At 35.0% G+C, this 23,085-nt stretch overlaps 1 protein-coding gene across 2 annotated transcripts in view; it reads left to right on the top strand.

Moving 5' to 3' along the window:
* Window positions 1-23,085, top strand: part of CDH10 (cadherin 10, type 2 (T2-cadherin)) — a 148,897-nt gene that overhangs the window by 99,944 nt on the left and 25,868 nt on the right. For both annotated transcript variants that reach the window (XM_008574790.1, XM_008574791.1), the window contains exons 5-6: window positions 17,780-17,967; window positions 19,622-19,875. In XM_008574790.1, coding sequence (XP_008573012.1) covers window positions 17,780-17,967; window positions 19,622-19,875 — 442 coding nt within the window. The remainder of the gene's footprint in view (window positions 1-17,779; window positions 17,968-19,621; window positions 19,876-23,085) is intronic.

Here is a 23,085-nt window from a genome sequence, read left to right as displayed (position 1 = left end):
AATAAGTAAAGAAAAAATCTATCGCTTTACAATAAGTAAAGAAAAAATCTATCACTTACCTTCCAGCAGCAGGCACTGTGTTTGCAATTAAGCACATGAAAATTAATGTCTTAATTCTTTATTATGAGTGGCTTATTGCCTAGGAGGGAGGAGAATATTCTAATCCAAAATAATCGATGCCATGAAAGAACTATGCGCAGATTGCAATGAGCATACAGAGAAAAGCACTTATCCAAATATGGGGGATGGTAGGATGAGTACATCCTTTATAGTGAAGGTTTTTTTAGAGAACTTATCTCTTCACCTAAAACTTCACTTAAAACTACTATAAGCCATCAGCACAGGAAGAGAAGAAGAAATCATGAAGTTGGACATTAGCAGAGCTACCAGTTTATGAAAGAGCAAACTATGTGCATATGATAAATGATAAAGGATGTACTTCAAAGTGATGGAGAGGATCCTCTCTAGGTGGTGAAATAATAGATGGTTTTAATGTTTGCTCATCTGTACTTTTAATTTTTTATATATTTTTATAATTTGGAAAAGGTAAAATAAATAAATAAATAAATAACCATAACAAGGGATGGATAGGGTGAACGTGACAATTGCTTTGAAGAAGTTTGATAAAATGAGTACCAGAGAGTAGCTATTGGAATTTACATAATGGGGAGTAATTGTGGATGCTCTTTCCCAGTTGGTTTAGTAGAAATCCTTTGGAAAGAAACTGGAAGAATAAAAGAAAGGCTGAAAGAGCACCCAAGAAATAATGCCTATATTTTAAGTATTGAGATGAACAAGAAAATAAAATAGAAAAAAAATGTACTACAGCAGTTAAAGAAAAGTCCTAGGTGAAGGGTGGGGCAGTAGATAATTTTTGAAAGCCTAATATATCCCAGGCTGGAACCAGGAGTTAGGGCTACCATGGCCAACAAAGGACCTGAGCTCCTGGATAAAGATGTAGGCAATAAAGTAATAAACAAATGAATGTATAGTATGATGTCTGGTGGGTTGGTAAGTGCTGTGAAGAAACATAAAGCAGAGTAAGGCGGCTAGAAAAGGACAGGTGCACTATTTTGGAAAGGATGAATAGAGAAGACTTCTGTAAGGAGGCATAAATAATTTCAAACACTGAAAATGCATAATATTAGGCAATTTAGCTTCCCAGGACCTCAGTTCCTACATATACAGTACCTATCTCTTGCAGTGTTATAATTAAGAAATAAGGTCACTTAAATGTCTTCAGTAATAACTAACATAAAACAGGTTCTCAGTACATACGGATTTTTCCCTCCCCTTTTCCTTCTCGTGAACTGTTTCATGTTTCTAATCTTAGTGTTTTCTTTGCTCTGATGTATTGCTGCCATTCTTTTATGGCCAACAAAGATGAAATAAAAGTACCTAAAACCTGGAGAGAGATCTGTAACCAGGAGAAACATAACAAAATGAATGCACTTACCTAGTGTGTTCCAGTTAACACTTCTGTTAATGAAGACTCCAGAGCAAATATTCCTGCTTCCCAACCAGGCACACATTCAGTGGGCCTTGAATTTTGCTACATTTCATTGTGCTGTTAGAAAAAAGGTATACTTCCATACCTTGAATCTACCCATCTAGTATTCCCACGTGAATATTTTTGGTCCTGTTTATCTCATTTCCTTCCTTTTTCTAAATCATAAAAACACAGAAAATCATAGAATTATGTAAAATCATAAAAACATAGATCATGGAAAAGGTCCATGAAAAGATTAAATAACTGGAGTCATTTTATTGATAAAATGTAATCAATATTTAATAACTGAATTTAAATAACTGAAAGGTCCATGAAAAGATTAAATAATGGAATCATTACAGGACTTGGCAAAAACAAATGGGACAACAGAATTTCTTTCCAAATGATCTTTTTTTTAAAAAAAAAATCCCTGAGAAAATGTTACAATATTGATTTTGGTCCAGTCCAGAGTCTGAACTGGATGAAATGTCAACTCATTAAGGGATATCTAAACTACAGAGGCCAGACTAGCCCCAGTATCCTTGCCTTATAGCTGCAGAGAACAGCTGTATGATGAGACTCGCAAATATATTTAAGGAAAAAAACAAAAGACACCAGAAAGAAAGGTCCAAGCCTAGAGCAAAAGGGTTTGCAAAAGCAAGTCAGCAGGTGGTCAGGTTCCTAGCCAGCCAGTTGGTGCCTAGGACTTGGCTCTCATTCTTGAAAGAATTACAGGGGGCGGGATACCAGTAGGATTCCAGAAGGAAGGGAACTAAGTTCTGAGGCTCAGGCAAAAGATCCCAGCTCATAAATGAACCACAAACCTTAGCATGTACTTTGAAAAGACCACAGCTCTTTATTCACATGTAAGTGCTTTCCCATACATCCTGTCAGTGAGACAAAAGACAAAGAGAGCAGAGTATTTTCACAACCTCCTCAATCATCAGTGTGGGGTCCTGAGAAACCCAGCTCTCACAGAACCATGCTCTATATACTTAACACTGACTCTCAGGTATCTTTGCACACAGCTTAGGTTGACAAGTGGAAGTCAGGGACCAATAACATGCAAAATTATATAATGTCAGCTTAGCTGAGACGTATGAGAAGAAAAAACAACTTATAAACAACAAGCAAAAGATGATCGTATTATTGAATGAGTCCCTTAATTGTATATAGGATATTATGCATATAGATAAACAATATCAAATTATTGAGAATTTGATATATTTATTATGTAAGAATCCAGATCTATCCCAAATGCACTCAAAAGAGTGAATTTATTGCTGTCTGTTATATTTTTTTCCCATGGATTACTGAGAATAGTAACAAAAATCAGTTATTCTTCACCATTTCGTTAATGTTAGTTCTAAATATTAATACAAAATTTCTGACTTATAGGAAAGTTTTTATTAATATAAATTATATGTGATAGGAGACCTTTGGGAATGCACATAAACCTAACAAAGCACTTACTTCCTAAGCATTTCAATATCAGTTCTTTATTACTTTCATCAAATTATCTCTAAAAATTATTCATAACTACAGCCAATTCAGAAACAATAGTAAAAAATTTTATAATCACTCAGAACCTGAAATAGATTTTATATCTATGAATTCTTGTTTGTTTGTTTCATTTGAATATCCTTGATTTGCTACTGACTTTAGCTCATTAAATTACTTATATATGAATTATCAGGTTTCCCTAAATTAAATAAAATAGATCAGCAGTATAAAAGCAATGGTAATAGGCATTGTACTAAATACAATAAAGTATGACACAAATATTAACTCATTTAATCTTCACAACATCTGTATGAGGTAAATAATATAATTACCTACCCCATCTTACTAAAGAAAATAAAACATGTAAAGTTATGTCACTTGTTCTTGATTCTACAGCCAGGAAATAAGAGGAAGAGTAGGGATCCAGGTTATTTGGCTTAAAGTCTGTGCTTCTGAGCACTACACCAACAAAGAAATTGATACATTAAAAACTCTGTCTTGCTTGATGCATTCTACCTGTAGTTAATTCCATGATTCACTACTTGCATATAGATGATAAAACCAACTTCAGGCATGGCACACTGAATTCTTAAAAGGTCCATGCATTTTTATACAAAGACAGAAAAATCATACCACTATTGGTTGGTGCTTTCGTGATACCTAAGGACTGACCCCTTTTTGGGGATCCTTACACTGCTTGGGCAGATAAACAAGTTTACATGAGACAAGGTCTTTCAAGGAAATGTCTATATGATATACATAGGGATTTAAGACACGTACATTCAGTGAGCTATGAGACTACCATAATCCCTGCCTGATACAAGGGAGATTTGATTTAATAAGTGCTGATTTTCGCTTTGTAAATAGAGTCAACCTCTCCTCTACTGGGGATCCCAAGGTAATGTAGGCCCCAGGCTGATTTGCATATTTTTAAATTATCAAGCACTTTTCAACTAGAGCAACTGTCAGGTATGCCCCAAGGAAGATGCTTCAGCATGAGAAAGAGGAAAATGAAATTAAAAAGTGTCTCTTTTTCCCTTTTTTATTATCTAGAAAAAAATGAATATATTTATATTCAAAGCACTGATCGGCAATTTATATTGGCTAGATATAGTGTGATTTTTACTGTGACTACCAAAATACCCTCAACCATTTGTGAGATTTTTCCTCGTGGTCCCTATGCCTATAGATTATAGAAATTACAAAAAATAATGTTATTAAAGCATGTATTGATTTATTAGACATTGACTGAAGTCCTACTGTGTGCCGAGAACTATGCTAAGAAATAATAAATTGTAATAATCTTAAGAAAAATAAGATGCAGAATAGATCCACTAACGATTTACGCTTTGATACATGTACAGACACAAATACTCTCTCACGGTCTCTCTCACACACACTCACACACACACACAGACACACATTTTGTTACACTGTAGTTTCTATTATACTCATTGTCTCTCTCCCTCTTTTTCTTGCTTGCCTTTGTACATATACCTCTATAGGTTTTGTGTACATATGTATAAATGTAAGTATATATGCATGCATATACATATGTATACATAAACATGTGTACACACATAATTGGAGAGAATTGCAATAAGATTTGTGCTATAGTTGTCAGTTAAAGCCTAAATCATAAAATAATAAGCTCTTTCAGATGTAAGGAGATCAGGAAAGAGAAAATTATTTAAAACCATTTCTAAAATAAATAAAAATTTTTCCAGGCACAAAAACAAGAGGCACTGAGGGGAAGGGCATTTCTGCAGGGAGAGCTGAATGAACGAAGCCTGCGTTCAGTGAAACGTGTGTCACTTGGTGTGGCTGGATCCCGGGGTTCGAAGCAGGGATTGTGAGAGATGAGATTGTGAGAGATGAGGCAGTATTAACATCATGAAGAGGGGTAGATTCAAAGATGAAATGGTGCATATATTATCTAAAGAATCATTTTTCCGGAGAGCACCAGGCACAGTTCATTTTGACTAATTCTGGTAGCCACGAGCTTGGAAAAGAAGAGCAAGAGGTAACGAGAGTCTGAACTAATGCTGAGGAGAGGAGCAATTTGAGATATATTTAAGAGAATGGTCTTACTATAGGATTTAGTGACTAGGTCGATAAAAGGTTTGAGGAATAAAAGGTAGGAGGATTGATAAAAAGATACTTTCGAGCTTTCTACCAGAAGTGTTTTTTTGAAGAGTGAGAAAAGGATTTTAATTCCATTTCAACATTTTCGATTGAGATGTCTGCAGAAAGATAGTGGATTGTTAAGTATCTAGTGGCTAGTGAAACATGTCCATCTGAGCTGCAAGCATGACATGTAAATGAAACATATAAAATCTTAGTAGGCTAAATGTTTAGAGTGACAGAACCTCAGGAAATATACATTTTGCCTGTGTGATGAAATATATAATTCTCTCAGAGAGATTGTGTACATGGAAATTATACAGAAACCCACTTGGAATGCTCCAGTTATTCCAGTGAATAGTTGCCTCAAACTAAACTACTTGGCATTTTGCACAATGGAATTCAAAGTCCCTCTTTATTGCGGTGTACTCTCAAACAACTTGGATAATACCTGTGGGTAGATATAGAAATAGAAGTATAGCTATCAAATTAGCAATGCAAACATGTTTAGACACAATTAGGCTACAGAGTTTTTAGTACACCTATGATTTCAGGCAGATGCATTGTAAAGAGACAGAGTAGCTGTTACAATGTACTATATTTATGAATAACTAATTTAACACTTATCTTAACCTCCCCCAATCGTATATAATTTTTGTATGTTTCTACATATTGCAATGATTTGTATGTATTGATGCCCATTAACTTAGAGACAATTTCGAAGAAATGTATCAAGATGGATTCCCTACGCTCTGGGGATTATCATGTTGCTTTCCTCAAAGGTATGAACAGGAAACAAAAACATCAAGCAGCATCTCGTTTTGCTCTAATTTAACTTAAATGCCCAAAGCTAAGTTGGTGATCATGTCTCCAGCGCTCACAGATTTGGGTTTCTTTCTTTCCTCTGGTGAGAGTCTTCAATTCCAAAGCCTCAGTAGTTTGTCAGTCTCTGGTGTGACTTTCAGCTCTCCTCTGCTTTCTCCTAAATGCCCATTTAGCAATGCATAATTTCCTTAACTACTCTGCAGTTCCCTCCAAGGAGCTTTATCTTGTTTTTAATTTCTTCCTGTTAAGCTCATTAAAAAACATCTTTCAAACATTATACAATGGAATGGTTTATAAACGTGCATAATTGTGTTGTTTTTCTTAAAGAAAGTATTGTTTGAGATTATTATGCAGCATAGAGATGTTACAATAAGATTACACACAAAGCAAATACAAAATTAAACTAATGTTAAATTATTTTGATGATTCATATAGTGGTGCCTTTTTATCCCAAGTCTTAAAAAGTAGAGAGTTCTCATGTCAATGTTGAATAGCAACAAGGGTAGGGAACAAAAGATAAACACAAATTATATCTCTTTGAACCTTATTTATTTATTTATTTTTTATCAACCAAACAAAGCAGGGAGCTATTTTTGCTAAACTAAAACCCTGGAGGTAAGTAGTTTTCTCTTGTTGCCTCCCAGTTTATTTCTACTCTCTTTTATTGTTCTTAAGGAAGTCATTCTGACGCATCTCTTACTTCCCCTGTCTTAAATCTTTTCTCCAGAGTCTCTTACCCACATTGAGCTGTCAATTACTTCTAATTATAGTAGACAAATCTGCAATGCTTTTAATGTTCAAGTGCAAAGGTCCTATTGATCAAATTTTTGGTAGATAAGTGACCTGAAAACTCAGTCTTGAAATACATCAAAATTGTTTGAAATCTTTAAGAAAGTTAATTCAGATTTTGTGTGTGTTTGTCAATAACAGTTTGAAAATGAATTTACTTGAGTAGCCATATTTTTTGCTCTGTCCTTAAGAAGCATTCTTTGCAATATTACCTTCTAAATTTTTATTGCTTAATGCAGCTTTCTGAATGTGATACAGAAATGGCAATTACCTCTCTCCTCCTCACATTCATGCCTTTGTGCTTAAGTGAATTACTAAACTAAGAACATACTCACCAGGAAGAAATATTTATCTGCCATAAACATTAAAAGAGAAGCAAATGATTCAATCTGGCACCTGGGAACGAACTTAAAACATCTATAAATTGGAGTTGATAGAAAAGCATACCACATAATTAAAGCTTCATCAACTGTAAGATAAAAAATAAGGAGCATGCAAATAAATGTCATTAAGGAGAAATGAAACTTAAGATGGGTGACAGGCACTCCTTTGCCTTTATGAGTGTATGCATAACAATCTATGCCTCCTTTCTATTTCCCCTCCTGCTGCTCACCCTACATCTGTGTGTGTGTGTGTGTGTGTGTGTGTGTGTGGAGAAGATTCCATGATATAGCAACTTTTTACTATAATCAGATTATTTCTATTATCATCAGGAAGTTTTTTATTTTTTTTGAAAATATGTTTCACTAAAGTGTTAAGTGCACACATATTTAAAATATATAAATTGATGTGTAAAATAAGCCACCCTTTCCACTCATCCTCACCCCTAGATCTAATTCTCCAAGAAAACAATTTTAAACTGTAACTCTTTTTAGTTCACCTAGGGTTAAGCTACAATTCTCTAAATAATATCTTCTTGTTATTTATTGAGATATTTTATACATTATCTTCTTTTCATGATTGATTAAAATGGAGCTCAGTTATACCCCAATCGATTCTTCCCCAAATATAATTATGTCATTTTTTCCAGTTTTCTTTTTTAGTTGTCTTTGCAAATATAAATACTATGTTAAGAAGTTTCTTTTACAGCCACCCCTGAAAGTCTACCTCTCTTTCTGTCCCAAGAGCACTCTCACTGCAGCCCTAATATATTTTAGTTTTTTTTATTGTCTCAAACAAAAACTGACTTTTAAAGTGGTATTTTCAAGATACTATGCTATTAACTGTGCAAAGTCCATCTGGTGGTCGCAACAGTGACCCAGGGGTCTCACATTGCAAGATGGTGGAAGCAGAGAGAGAGAGAAAGACAGACTCTCCTGTTCTTTTAAAGTCCTCAGAACCACACTGATGACCACCACTTTTAATCCATTCACTACTGCAAAGTCCTACAATTCAATCACCTCTACAAGGCTCCACCTTTCAGTTAGCATAATAGGATTTCCCACCCTCTTAACAGTCTCAGTGGGGGCTATGTTCCTAATACATAAAACTTGAAGGACACAATTCAAACCTCAGTGTGTTTTAGGGGGACATAATTCAATCCACTACCTTCTACCCCTGGCCCCCCAAAACTTGTGTCCTTTTCACATGCAAATACATTCATTTTATCCCCAAAGTCCTAACTTGTTTCAGCTCAAAAGTCCAAAGTTCAAAGTCCCGTCTGTGAAATCAATATAAGTTATCTACTTCCAAGATACAATGGTGGGACAACATAGGGTACATATTCCTATTCCAAAAGAGAGAAATAGGCCAAAAGAAAGGGGTAACAGGTCCCAAACAAGTCCAAAACCCAGCAGGGCAGGCATTTAATCTCAAAGCTGGAGAATCATGTACCTTGACTACATGTTCTATGTCCTCCGTACCCTGGTGCAGGAGTTGGGTCCCCAAGTCCTTGGGCAGCTCTGCTCCTATGGCTTTCCTGGTCACAGGCCACACTTCAGCTCACTCAAGCTGGTGTTGTGCTCTGGTAGCTCCACAGGTCTGGGGTCTCCATGGCTGGCCCACTCTACAGCTCCACTAGGCCTGGTGCTGTTGGGGTTTTTCTGCTGCAACTCTGACCCCACATTTCTGCTCGGCATTGCTCTAGTGAAGGCTGTCTGCAGTGACTCCATCCCTGTGACAGATCTTTTCCTGGGCCTCCAGCCTTTTCCATATATCCTTTGAAATCATGGCAGAGGCTCCCAAGCCTTCCCAGCTCTGGCATTCTGTGAGCCTTAAGACCTAACATCACGTGGACTCTGCCAAGGCTTGTGGCTTGTATTTTCCAAAGCTGCGGGTCCAGCCACACCTGGGGCCAATTTAGCCACGGCTGGAGCAGCCAAAGCAGCTGGGTTGCTGGTGTGGTGTGCAGCATGAGAAGGTGTCCCTGGGCAGCGAGCATGTGAAGGGCACCTCAGACCTGCTCCCCAAGACCATTCTGTCTCCCTAGGTCTTTGGGCCTGAAATGCAAGGGTTAGCCCCAGAGGCTTCTGCAGTGCCTTCAGGGCCTTTTCCTCCTACTCCTGACACTTCCTTTCTTTTGCACTAATCTTCTTAGCTAAGGCTCACTGGGCTGCGTCATTGCATGCTCTCTGCTTCTCTACCATATAGCCATGCTGCACATTTTCTAAACTTTTATGCTCTACTTCCCTTATAAATTCTGGCTTTATGTTATGCCTTTGCTGCCATAACTTAGAGTAGGTTCCTGCAGATAGCCATGCAGCTTCCTGAATGTTTTGCTTAGAAATTTCTTCCACTAAATGCTCTGGTTCACAACTTCTAAGTCAACTTCCATAAAGTCCTAGGGCATGGACACAATGCAGCCTAGTTCCTTTCCAGTTCACAGCAAGTGTGAGCTTTGCCCCAGTTTCCAATAAACTCCTTCTAATTTCTATCTGAGACCTCCTTAGAATGATCTTTGCAGTCCATATTTCTATTAGCATTCTGTTCGCCACCACGTAAGCAGTCTCTAAGACGTTCCAAACTCCTTCATCCTTTTTTCTTCTGAGTCCTCCAAACTCCTCCAACCTTTGCCTAACACCCAGTTCCAAAGCCACTTCCACATTTTCAAGTATCTGTTACAAGCAACACTCCACTTCTCTGATACCAATTTTCTGTATTAGTCCATTTGTGTTGTTTATAACAAAAATACTTGGAATTGAGTAATTTATAAAGAAAATTAATTTTATTGCTTACAGTTTCTGAGGCTGGGAAGTCCAAAGTCCATCTGGTGGCGGCAACAGTGACCCAGGGGTCTCACATTGCAAGATGGTGGAAGCAGAGAGAGCAGAGAGAAAGAGAAAGACGGACTCTCCTCTTCTTTTAAAGCCCTCAGAACCACAGTGCTGACCACCATTTTTAACCCATTCACTACTGCAAAGTCCTACAATTCAGTCACCTCTTCAAGGTTCCACCGTACAATTACCACCCTCTTAACAGTCTCAGTGGGGGCTATGTTCCTAATACATAAAACTTGGGGACACAATTCAGGGAAATTTGGGGGGACATAATTCAATCCACTACAATACCTTAGCTCTCAAAAGTCAGAAAGAAAAAGGCAGGCATCTCATTTTGCCTATAATAATTTCAAAGGGTTGAATATTAGCAATTTCTTTTAGCAAAGTTATATCTTCCAAGATACTACAGATTTGTGCTTTTGATGTGCTTTGTGTTCTGCTCTGAATATATTAGTGAGCAGCCCTGAAGCATTTAGTTTCAGTTTAATAGATCCAAAGTTGCAATCTAGTGCCCTCAGTATTCTTGTGCCAACAGGAGTTGGCTAATCTGTGTTGTCCTAAAAATCTGCCCATCTCAGACATTTTTTTTTTCTTCCTCTTTCCTGCTTTAGATACATACTTTTTGGATCATATGTATTCCCATATCTTGATTTAGCCCTTTATTTTTCTGGAATACATTCTTCATCAGCTTCCTTAAAAATATCCAAAGGGACTTTGCTGAATCCAAAACTATCTACATTGGGTTATCACAACTTGATTAATATTGGTTGCTAGAGTGAGAATTCAAGGTTCAAAATAATTTTATCATTACATTTTGATGACATTGTTAAATAATTTTCTAGGATTAGAGGTTGCTGTCAAAAGGTCCATTGACATTTTGATCCATGTCCTTTCTATTTTTAACACTTGCAGTTACATATTAGTTTTAAACATGTGTATTTTCTTCTATTCATCATCCGTCTCACTAATTCTCTTGTTGGATGATATTAATCTTCTGTTTAACCCACCTATTATTTTTTTACATTCGTGTGTGTGTGTGTGTGTGTGTGTGTGTGTAGTATACTGCATCTGATGATTCTAACATTAGCCATTTTGTTGATCTGATTCAGCTAGAGGGTGTTTCTTTTGTTTGGTTGTTTTTTTTGTTTTTGTTTTCCTGTTGATAGTCATATTTCCCTTTGTTATTTATGTATTTATTTACTTGAAATTCATAATCAGTTAATTTTGTGAGACATGACAATGAATTCTAAATAGTAGATCTATGTTTGCTTTTGTTGAGTGTCAGGAACACTACCAACATTTTAAAGGATTTTCTCTATTTGATAGGTATTTATGATGTATATGTGTTTGTTTTAAATTTTCATGTAGTATTTATTTAATACAAAAGAATATAAGTAGCACCAATTTAAGGCATCACAATAACTTTAAAAATACTTTGCATGCACATGTATTATTCTCTTTATTCAGGTAGTCCAGAGTTAACTACTATCTGATAGTATCTGCTAGCTGAGGCTCTCCCATAGCTATCAGATATAGTTTCTATATATATAAAAAGAGAGATGGGTATGTGTGTGTGTGTGAATATCTATCTGTCTATGTACATATATAGAGAGAGACTAAATATAGAATGAGACTACATATAAATATACACATATTTATATACTATTTATGTATCCCTACACAAAATATTGTTGAGTTCTTGCTGTTTAAAGTTTATAAAACTAGTATCACACTGTGTATAATTTTCTGAAACTTGCCTTTTCCACTTAATATTATGTATTTAAGATTCACCCATATTTTTTCACTTAACTATAGCTCACGATTTTAATTTTGTATTATGATGGGCAATATAATTATGTAATGATTTATTTATCTGTCCTCATGCTGTTTGGTATTTGGATTTACTTCCTTTTTTATTTTAATTTTAATTTTGCAAACAGTAATTCCATATGACAATTCTGGAACTGTTCTCCTTATCCATATTGCTGGATATCAGTTATGCTAATATTTAAATTCACAATATATAATACCATAATGTTTCCTGTTATAGGTTGAATTGTGTCCCTAAGAAAAATATGTATGCTAAAGTCCTAACTCCCAGTACCTCAGAACGTGACCTTATTTGGAAATAGAGTCCTTACAGAGAAAATCAATTAAAATGAGGTCATTAGAGTTAAGGCTCTAATCTAATATGACTGTTGTCCTTATGAAAAGAACATTTACAACACAGAGACAGACATGCACATAGAGAAGATGATGTAAACACACAATGAGAAGACAGCCATGTAATTGGAGTAATGCATCTACACAAGCCAAGAAACACCAAGGATTACCAGCAAACTCCAGAGGCTAGAAGAGTCAAGGAAGGATTCTCTCCTAGAATAGCCAACAAAAGCATAGCCTTGTTAGACTTCTAGCCTCCAGAATCAGAAACAATACGTTTTCTTTTTATACACCACCTAGTTTTGGGTACTTTGTTATAGCAGCCCTAGAAACAAATACATTTCCCAAAGCCATTGTGACAAATTTAACTCCCAGCAGCTCTGTGTATTAGCTGCTATAAAACACATACTTTTAACACTGGTTTTGTCACACTTAACTTTTGTTAATTTAGTAGGTGTAAAATGGAATCGCATCATGGCCTTAATTTGCACTTATCTGGTTAAATATTAATTTATAAATACAGACATGCATAATCAATTTTAGTTCTAATGTCATAGTGTTTCTGTTTAAATGCTTTTATTCTATTATTTTACAGGATTTTCTCTTATGCTAAAAAGTCTTCATAGCACTCAACATTTTTCAAAGGATACAGATATTTGACTTCTCAAACAAATATCAATGAATGTGTTAAAAGAAAATAATTTACTGCATTTAAATTTTTATGTTAATGGTATAATTAGATTTCTTATTTCAAATATAGGTAGTTACTTTCCTTTGGGCTTTTTGGCATATTTACACGTTATAAAGGAAGAGTTACATTTTCTTTGATTTTTGAATACTGCACTATGTTGAAAATTAGGGCTCTTTTCCAGTGGAAAAAATCAAATCTACTTGAAAACCTGGTTGATTTCAGACTTTGGGCAGGGAAAATATTAGATGAACTTGGAAAATTTTGTGATGCCAAGAATTAAGGAAGTACTCTGAAAGAATGACGGAGGCATGTTGAAAAGGCGCTAGAGCCAACCTACAACATCATCCAATGGCCAAATATGAAAGAATTTGCACAGAAAATTTAAAAACCATATTCTTGAATTATAAGACAGAATAAAATAAATATTCTTGATTCCATACTAATATATACTAATATATATTTCTGTGACATCTTTGAGAAAAGCGATTAACCTTAACCTAATCATGAGAAAATATCAGGCAGACACCAACTGAAAGACTGTCTGCAAAGTAACTTGACCAGCATTCTTCAAAAGTTTCAAGGTCATGGGAAACAAGGAAAGAATGAAGAACTTTCATGGGCTGAAGGAGAGAAAGGAGCCATGACAATGATATGCAAGTGAGATCTCCAGAAAAGAATGACATTAATGGAAAAGATGGTGAAATTTGAATGAAGTCAAGAATTTAGTAAATAGTAAAGTGGTTAGAATAGTGTTTGCCATAAACTAAACATTATATATGTGATTGTGAATTAAAAATAAAAAGTGGATGTACTAAATGTTATACCTTTAAGTGTGGTAGAGGCTGAATTGTGACCCATGCTGTTTGGCTGCTGGACTCTTTCTGAATGGTTTTTGCATCAGGCTTATACAGATCTCATATAATGGAAAGACTTTGCATAAGACTGGAATTTTCTGTTCCAATGAATGTTCTTTGAAAACTATTTGAGTTGTCTGTGTTTGGAAGGGTAGCCTATTTTAAATCATGCTTTACTTCCTCTCTAGTAGGCTTTGGTATATTTTTAGTTATTTTTAGGAATTTGCCACTACACCTAAACATTCAATTTTATTGACTTGTAAGTGTTCATAGTATACTCTAACCTTTACAATCTCTATATAACCTGCAATTATGTTCCTTTTTTGGTTAAATTCTTAATACTGTCTGCCTTTTCTCTCCTTTTCATAAACAGTTTTGCCAGATACATGTTTATTGTGAGCTCTCTAAAAAATAGCTTTTGCCATTCCTATTCTCTTTTTTGTATATTTATTTCCAACTTAATTTATTTCTGTTTTTATCTTTATTGTCTTCTTCCATTTCTTTGGCTATGAGGTTATTATGTTTTCTGTTCCAGTTTCTTATGTTTAATGTTTAGTTCATCGATTTGAGCTTGTCTTTCTTTGTATTTAAGTACATTAAGTTATAAATTATCTTCTCTGTGCAGTATCATGTTCTCTGCAGCACATTTCTTAATTTTTCATTACTTCTTCAATTGTAGATATTTTGTGTGTTGTGGTATTTTTAGTTCCCAAATTTGTTAACTTATTTGAACCATGTAAAAGTCATTTTTAATTTTTTTCTTTAAAATTTTTCAAGAATTTAAAGATTGGAGTTATTTTATTTGTATTGTTTAAATCATACATTTATAATTTTTTGTCTAGTTAACTGATCATTAATTGAAAAAAAATTAGTGTGGCTGCATTTTATATAGGCTTTAGATTTGAGAATAGGTCATAATGTTACTGAAGATTTTAGCAGAAGCCAGATTTTGTAAGACTTAATAGACCAAATGAAGAAATTAAGCTCTTAATATCAATAATAAGTGCTGTCAGTGAGGTATTGATATCATTTTTGTATTTTAGAAGGGTCACTTTTGCTCCAGTGTAATAAATCAATTTATTAAGATGTCACTTCTATAAGATTAAATTTTTTAAAAAATATCTCGTAGTAAGCAGGCTAGAGTTGATGATGTTCTAAGGTAGAATCATGGTAATAGATACACTTGGGTATCAAAAGGAAGAGCATACAGTTGCCAGGCAAAGAGTTGTGTAGAAAATACTTCTTCAGGAAAAGAAAATGTATTTAATTGAGGTGAGAAATGCATGTTGAAAAAACCTAAAGGAGACCAATGTTACTGAAGAGTATTAATCAGTGGAGAGGATGACAGGACAGAGAAGCTAAATTATGGAGGGGGCCAGCCTATGGATCTTTAATTGTGCCTTAAGTACAATGGGAGCAATCAAAGAGTTTTGAAGCTCTGAGTACTTACTGATAGGATTAATGTTTTCAAATGGGGTAATATGGCTGCAGTGCAGACTGAGACTATTGAAGAATCAATTGGATTTGGCCAAGTATAGGAGCTGGTAGACTAGTTAGGAAGCTTCTATCCAATGTTCAACTTACAAAGAATTTATCCAATATACAAATTATTATGTAGTGCACACTGTGCTCAAAGAGACCTAATAGGAATATAATGATAAAAAAATTCAAAGTGCCTGTTTAGTATTACATTCTCATGGTACAAACAAATAAATCAGTAGCTTATATAATGCCAAGCAACGGCAAGTGGTAGAAAGAGTGACTGGGAGTGCTATTTTCAGGAAGGTTATTTTCAGTTAGGTTATTGATGAAAGCTTCTAAGGAGGCCACAGTGGAGCAGGCACCTGATGGAAGTGAGCAAGGGAGCTGTTGGAATATCCAGGAGGCAGGTGTGCCAAGGTGAAGAAACAGCAAAGGGAAAGAGCCAAAAATACAGTAGCCAAGGAATGAGTTGAGAGTTGCTTTCAGTAGTGTGTTACCAGAAATAGAGAGAAAATGTAGAAAAATAAGGCTAAGAGACCAAATGGAATGTGACAGAGACTGAGTTTTAATGATGTCTCTTAGAAAATGACTTTTAAAACTGAATGGATGTATGTGCCTGTATTCGTTTGTTAGGTCTGCCACAATAAAGTCCCACAGACTTGGTGCCTTCAACAACTGAAATTTATTTTTTCACAGTTCTAGAAGCCAGAATTGAGAGAAAAAGATGTTGGCAGACTCATCTCTTCTGAGACCTCTCTCCTTGGCTTGGTGTAGCCCACAAAACACTCAGCCCTTAACAGTGCCATTTTCTAAGATTCCCTAAACTGCATTATGATTGTGTAAGAGTAAAGGGGAAGAAATTTTATGTGAGGGAAATTGCATGGGAAAAATATATAGGGTGATGTAGGAAATTAAGTTTTGACTAGAAAACTTTGAAAAGTCCTGGTTGGTGCATATCTTTCATGGAAGTGACTGAAAGCAAAATACATAGGAAAGATATACTTGGGCAAGATCATGACTAGCTAAGAGGTCTGGACTTTATTACGTATATTAAGGAGAATTACTTAAGATTTATGAGCAAGAAGATGCTATAATCAGAAGTGCTCTTCAGGTCGATTAATCCTTCAGAACAATGTAGTTTATGTTCAGATGCTAAAACATAAATCTCATTAGCAGTAGAGGTTGTTCATGCTGGAAGCACATCTAGGTACACCAAGGGCTAAGATAAACTCTTGTTTTGCTCTGGAATGAAGGGGAGTTTGTCAGAATTTAGTGTCTTTACTCTGACACTGCGAAGGGCATTTTTATATTGCTCCCACAGACTATCCCTGTTTTCTGCTGTCACAAATAGAAATAGGATTCCTACCCATAATGGCTGATTTCAGGAAATCTTATAATGTTCTGCCCTGCAGCCAAAATGAGTAGAAGCAGTGCAGGGACCAAGGGAAATTATCTCTTTTCACCCCCTGAAGGTTCTCTGAAAAATCACCTGATAAAAACTGATTCATATGAATAAAAGGTATAACAAACTTTATGATATCATAGTTTTACATGACATAGGAGCCTCCATAATGAAAACCCCCAAATATAGAGAAAACTGTCTATTTTTATGCATATGTTCTAGGAGGCAGGTACAGCCCATAGTTTTACATGACATAGGAGCCTCCATAATGAAGACCCCCAAATATAGAGAAAACTGTCTATTTTTATGCATATGTTCTAGGAGGCAGGTACAGCCGTGTAGACATGTGATTGGACAAGAAAAGTATGACCTAATGCTCATGGACTGAGTGGGGAAATCCAGCAAAGCCTGTTTGTTCAGATCCTTCTCAGCCTCTGCGTAGCATTCATGCTTACAGGGTGTGGGGCAGGACCCTTTCTGGAATGGAGGTCTTACGACCTACAATCAGACAAGGCAGGTCTTTTCTTTATGGCCAGCTCCAGGACAGAAAGGCAGGGGATAAGATTAGAGTGCATCTGTGACCAGTGGGGGATTCTAGTTTCTGTGGCTTGCCTCAGGGGAGAATGAGGCTGAGAAACAAGAGGGGAGGAAAAGGTCAGAGGAAAACTTTCCTTTTAAGGCTGCCTACGATGCCTTCACTTTGGAGTATTGTTTTCTGGGTCGCAACGGTAGTAAGTAACTAAATATAACATAGTAAAAGCAATTAAAGAAAAATATTCAATGTATATCCTGTGGTTTGTCATGATTGTATAAACATACACGGGCACATATTTGCACTCAAAGCAAATCTATACAAGGGAAAAAAGACAACATGCTCATTTTAAAAATCAGAATTCCAGATACTGTTAGAGGTTGGTACTGAACTTAGCCCCCAAAGTTCTGCTTTTGCTGTTCCTAGACCTTAATTTAATGTTATCCATATTATGTGTATTCAACATAGCAATAGTAAACATCTAATGTGGAGGTTAAGATTTATAATAGATTTATAATATTCCCTCATACACATTTTACTTTTGAATATTCTATTGAGAAATCTCTATCCATCTCTCTGTTTTGTGTGTGTGTGTGTGTGTGTGTGTGTGCGTGTGTGTTTTCCTTTATCCTTTACAGACACTATTCATCTTTTTTTTTTTGTGTGTGTGTGTGTGTGTGTGCGTGTGTGTTTTCCTTTATCCTTTACAGACACTATTCATCCTCGAGTTCTTGAATCCTCCCCAGTTGGCACAGCCATTGGAAGTGTAAAAGCAACCGATGCTGACACTGGGAAAAATGCTGAAGTAGAATACCGAATTATTGATGGTGATGGGACTGATATGTTTGACATCATAACTGAGAAGGACACACAGGAAGGCATCATAACTGTGAAAAAGGTGCACAGTCAGTATAAATAAGCATCTCTGTGTTTAGAGAGTAGATATTTTATTGTGTACTTTTCACTCGCACATTATCATTAAGAAACATCACTATTAAGTTCAAGTGGAATTTATATTGTGCTCAGGTAAGAGGCACATAAAGACAAAAAGCTCCTTGGAATTTTGACCACATGTTTTTGTTGATTGAAACACGAAACCTGAGATTTTACGAAATTTAAAAGGCAAGTTAATATATGTGTGATTATTTTTCTGAGCCATGTTAATAAAAGCGTACCATAATAACATTTTTTTTTAAAAAATGTTAATAGCTAATAATGGCAATATATCAACACAGTTGGAGGCATAAAAAGTAACATGCCATCTATCCAGAAGTATGAAGCAATAATTAGAGTTGCTAATAAAAAGAGACAGCATGGATTGAAACATAATTTAATTGTTCACATTTCCCCTTCTGCTATGTAAATTAAATTTATCTGCTAACATATGCTCAGTGATACGATTTAAAGGTAACCAGTTTTTTTATTGTAGAGTCAGTACCATTATTAAGAGAAAAAAATAAGGCACATTAAAATTTAGGTCCTAATGAAATGTCATGCATAAAGTAACTACTAAGGCACTGGTTAATAATAAACTATCCTGAGGTTCCATTGCAAGACATGAGGTCCACAACCCTTTGTTATTAAAGGAACAGTGGCCAGCAAACAGGAAGGCAGCTTTCTTGTTTTTCACGACCATGTAGTAACAGTAATCCAAATAGAACCTGATGCTTCTCCCAATAAAAAAGAAGATTGAAGGAATCCAAATCAACAGTGTTTTTTATCTGTTAAAGCATACCTTTTAGAGCAGGTGAGAAATGAAGGACTTGATTTTATAATTTCACGACCATGTAGTAACAGTAATCCAAATAGAACCTGATGCTTCTCCCAATAAAAAAGAAGATTGAAGGAATCCAAATCAACAGTATTTTTTATCTGTTAAAGCATACCTTTTAGAGCAGGTGAGAAATGAAGGACTTGATTTTATAATTGTGATAGTTAAACTAATCGATATTTAAGTCCTGCTTTCTGTTTCATAAAGTAACCTAATTATGAAATTGGTATGAATTTTTTTCTTTTTTCTTGTTGCATAAAGTTTTCTTTATCTTGAATGCTTCATATAACTACTGAAAGTTTTATATTATTCTTCAAAATTTCATAAAGTTTGTATAGTACCTTAAGCCCTTTACACTGAATGGAAATATCACACATAAATTTAAAAGGATAACTGAATGATTTATTTAGAAAGATTTAACAATAGCCCACATCTCAGCACACACACATGAACACACAAACACATCCACAATCTACCAGCCCATTTTTTGGAACAAGTCACTGCCTTATGACAGGTTTTAATATCAATACCAATTTTTCCAAGGTTAAAAACCTAATTTTCCTGTGTTCCAAAGTACTACATATTGAATATGTAAAAAGTAGAAGTTGAATCCTAAATGATATGTAAAGATTATATTATTATTTGTGTTACATTTTATTGTTTATGATTAACCAGCAATGTGACGGAACTCAACCAGGATTTAAAAATCATACTGTAACTTGGAGAGATTATATCATCCAATTTCCCTCACTCTAATTTGTTGATTCATTTCCTTATACAGCCACTTGACTATGAAAGCCGAAGACTTTACACTCTGAAGGTTGAAGCAGAAAACACCCACGTGGATCCACGTTTTTATTACCTAGGACCATTTAAAGATACAACAATTGTGAAAATCTCTATAGAAGATGTGGATGAACCACCTGTTTTCAGCAGATCCTCCTATCTGTTTGAGGTTCACGAAGATATTGAAGTGGGCACAATCATTGGAACTGTAATGGCAAGGGACCCAGATTCTATTTCCAGCCCCATTAGGTAATAATGCCTGTGTTTAAGATGAAAAGAAAGGAAGTTGAAATACACACAGAGATCATGAAATTCTATTTAAAGCATTTAATGCAATGAAAGATAACAAGAGTCTCTCCATAAAACGTACACAAATTTTGTGAGCACATTCCTTAAAGTAAATTGCCTCTGAATGTTTTGGGGCAAGGCATGCATAAGCTTTATAGTTTGCTTGTTTTTATTCTGTTTAGGCTGAAACCTGGCTTGAGTCTTCTGCTTGTCTGCTTGTCTCCTTTGAAGGGCACTATGTGTCAGCTGTATGTTTACAGTGCAACCAAAATCACTATATTAGTGTTTTCAAGTTATTAAATAATATGTGAGGTTAAGAGATGTTTTAACAGTTCTAAAGAATGCAATTACAATGCAGCAGTGCAGTTATATTATGATCTTAGAAACTCCCTTTACACTCAAAGAAGACAAGTTTTTGTTTTAGTTTTGGTTTTTCAGTTTTTCATTTTTGTTTTGGGGTTTTGGGCTTTTTCAAAAAGTATGCTCTGGGAAGATCTGAGTCATTTCAACTGTTTTTTTGCTTTTCTTCCCCCCCCCCCCCAAATATGTTTTAAATTTTAACATTTACCTTTATATTTTTGTGGGGTATAGTGTGTTTCTATACATGTATGTACCGCACAATGACTCACTCAGAGTAGATAGCATAGTTTTGTATCCATTGATTTTGCCTCTATACTGAATCCATTCATTTTAGTAATTTTTTGGTGCAGTCTTTAGGGTTTTCTGTGTATATGGTCATTGTCATCTGCAAATAGGGATAGTTTGACTTCCTCCTTTCTGATTTGGTTAAATTTATTGCTTTCTCTTGCCTTATTGTGCTGACTAGATCTTCCAGTCCTATGCTGAATAAGAGTGGGGAAAGTGGGCATCCTTGTCTTGGTCCACATCTTAGAAAAGTCTCCAATTTTTGTCCATTCAGTATAATATTAGCTGTAAGTTTGTCATATATGGCCTTTGTTATGTTGAAGTACATTCTTTCTCTATCTAATTTGTTGAGGGCTTTTATCATGATGGAGTGCTGGATTTTATTAGATGCTTTTTCTTTGTCTATTGAAGTGATCCTATTTTTTTTCCCTTCATTCTGTTGACATGATGTACCACCTTTATTGATTTGTATATGTTGAACCATCCTTGCATTCCTGGAATGAATCCCACTTGATCATGGTGAATATTGATGTGTTGTTGGATTTATTTGTTAGTATTTTGCTGAGGGTCTTCATGTCTGTATTCATTAGAGATATTGATCTGTAGTTTTCTTTTTTTGTTGCATCGTTTTCCAGTTTTGGTATGAGGTTAATGTTGGCCACGTAGAATGAGTTTGGAAGTATTCCCTTCTCAGTGTTTTGGAAGAGTTTAAGAAGAATTGGTATTCCTCTTTAAACATTTGGTAAAATTCAGCAGTGAAACCATCGGGTCCTGGAGTTTTCTTTGTTGAGAGACTTTTTTCTACTGCTTCAATCTCATTACTCATTACTGGTCTCTTTAGGATTTCCAGTTCTTCATGATTCAACCTTAGCAAGTTGTATGTGTCCAAGAATTTATCCATTTCTTCTAGGTTTTCCAGTTTGTTTGCATATAATCATTTGTAGTAGTCTCTTAATGATCCTTTGTGTTTCTGTGGTATCAGTTGTAATATCACCTTTTTCAATTCTGGTTTTATTTATTTGAGAATTCTCTTTTTTTCATTATTAGTCTACCTAAAAGTTTATTGATTTTATTTGTCTTTTCAAAAAAACAACTCTGTTTCATCAATGTTTTGCATTTTTCTTTAATCTCATTCATTTCTTTCTGATCTGTTCTTTGTTATTTTTCTCCAGCTGATTTTGGGATTGTTTCGTTCTTGTTTTTCTAGCTTATTGAGGTGTAATGTTAGGTTGTCTTTTGCATTTTTCTTTAATCTCATTCATTTCTTTCTGATCTGTTCTTTGTTATTTTTCTCCTGCTGATTTTGGGATTGTTTCGTTCTTGTTTTTCTAGCTTATTGAGGTGTAATGTTAGGTTGTTTATTTGTAGCCTTTCTTCTTTCTTAACGTAGGCATTTATTGCTGTAAACTTCCCTCTTATAATTGCTTTTGCTGTATCCCATACGTTCTGGTATCTTGTGTTTTCATTTTCATTTGTATCAAGGAATTTTTAAATTTCCTTTTTGATTTCTTCTTTGACCCATTCTTTGTTTAGGAGCATGTTGTTTAATTTCCATGTATTTGTATGGTTTCTATGGTCCCTTTTGTTGTTGATTTCTAGTTTTATCCCTTTGTGGTCAGACAAGATAGTTGATATGATTTCAGTTTTTTAAAAAATTTGTTGAGGCTTGATTTTTGACTTAACATATGGTCTATTCTAGAGAATGATCCATGTGCTGCTGAAAAGAATGTGTATTCTGCAGCTGCTGGATAAGACTTTCTTTATTTGTCTGTTAGGTCCAATCAGCCTATAGTAGAAAGTAATTTTGACATTTCTGGTTAATTTTCTGTCTAGATGACCTGTCCTTTGCTGACAGTGGGGTGTTAAAGTCCCAAACTATTATTATGTTGAAATCTATTTCTCCTTTTAGGTGTAGTAGTAATTTCTTTATGTAACTGGATGTTGCAGAGCTGGATGTGAATATATTTAGAATTATTATATCCTCTTGTTGAATTGATCCCTTTATCATTATATAATGGCCTTCCTTATCTTTTTTTGCTTTCCTTGGCTTGAAGTCTATACAACATATCTGATGTATGTTTAGATAATCCTGCTCTTTTTTCCTTCCATTTGTGTGAAGTATCTTTTTCCATCCCTTCACTTTCAGATGGTGTTTGTCCTTATAGGTAAAGTAAGTTTCTTGTAGGCAGCATATTGTTGGTTCTTCTTTTCTAATCTATTGAGCCACTCTGTCTTTTAATTGGGGCTTTTAGTCCATTTACATTTAGAGTTAGTATTCATATATAGAGACTTGTTACTGCCATTTTGTTACTTATTTTCTGGTTGTTTCATTGATCTTTTTTTTGTTTAATCTTACTGTCTTTCTTTGTGATTGAGTGGTATTCTGTAGCAGTGTATTTTGATTCTCACTATTTATTTTTAGTATGTCTCATAAGTTTTTGTGTTATGGTTACCATTGAGCTTACAAAAAAACATGTTATAGTTATAACAGATTATTTTAGACTAATAACAACTTAACTTTGATAT

This window comes from Galeopterus variegatus, unplaced genomic scaffold (assembly GCF_000696425.1).
Source record: "Galeopterus variegatus unplaced genomic scaffold, G_variegatus-3.0.2 Scaffold1106, whole genome shotgun sequence".
Classification (NCBI taxonomy): Eukaryota; Metazoa; Chordata; class Mammalia; order Dermoptera; family Cynocephalidae; genus Galeopterus; species Galeopterus variegatus.
This window is presented reverse-complemented; position numbering and strand designations above follow the sequence as displayed.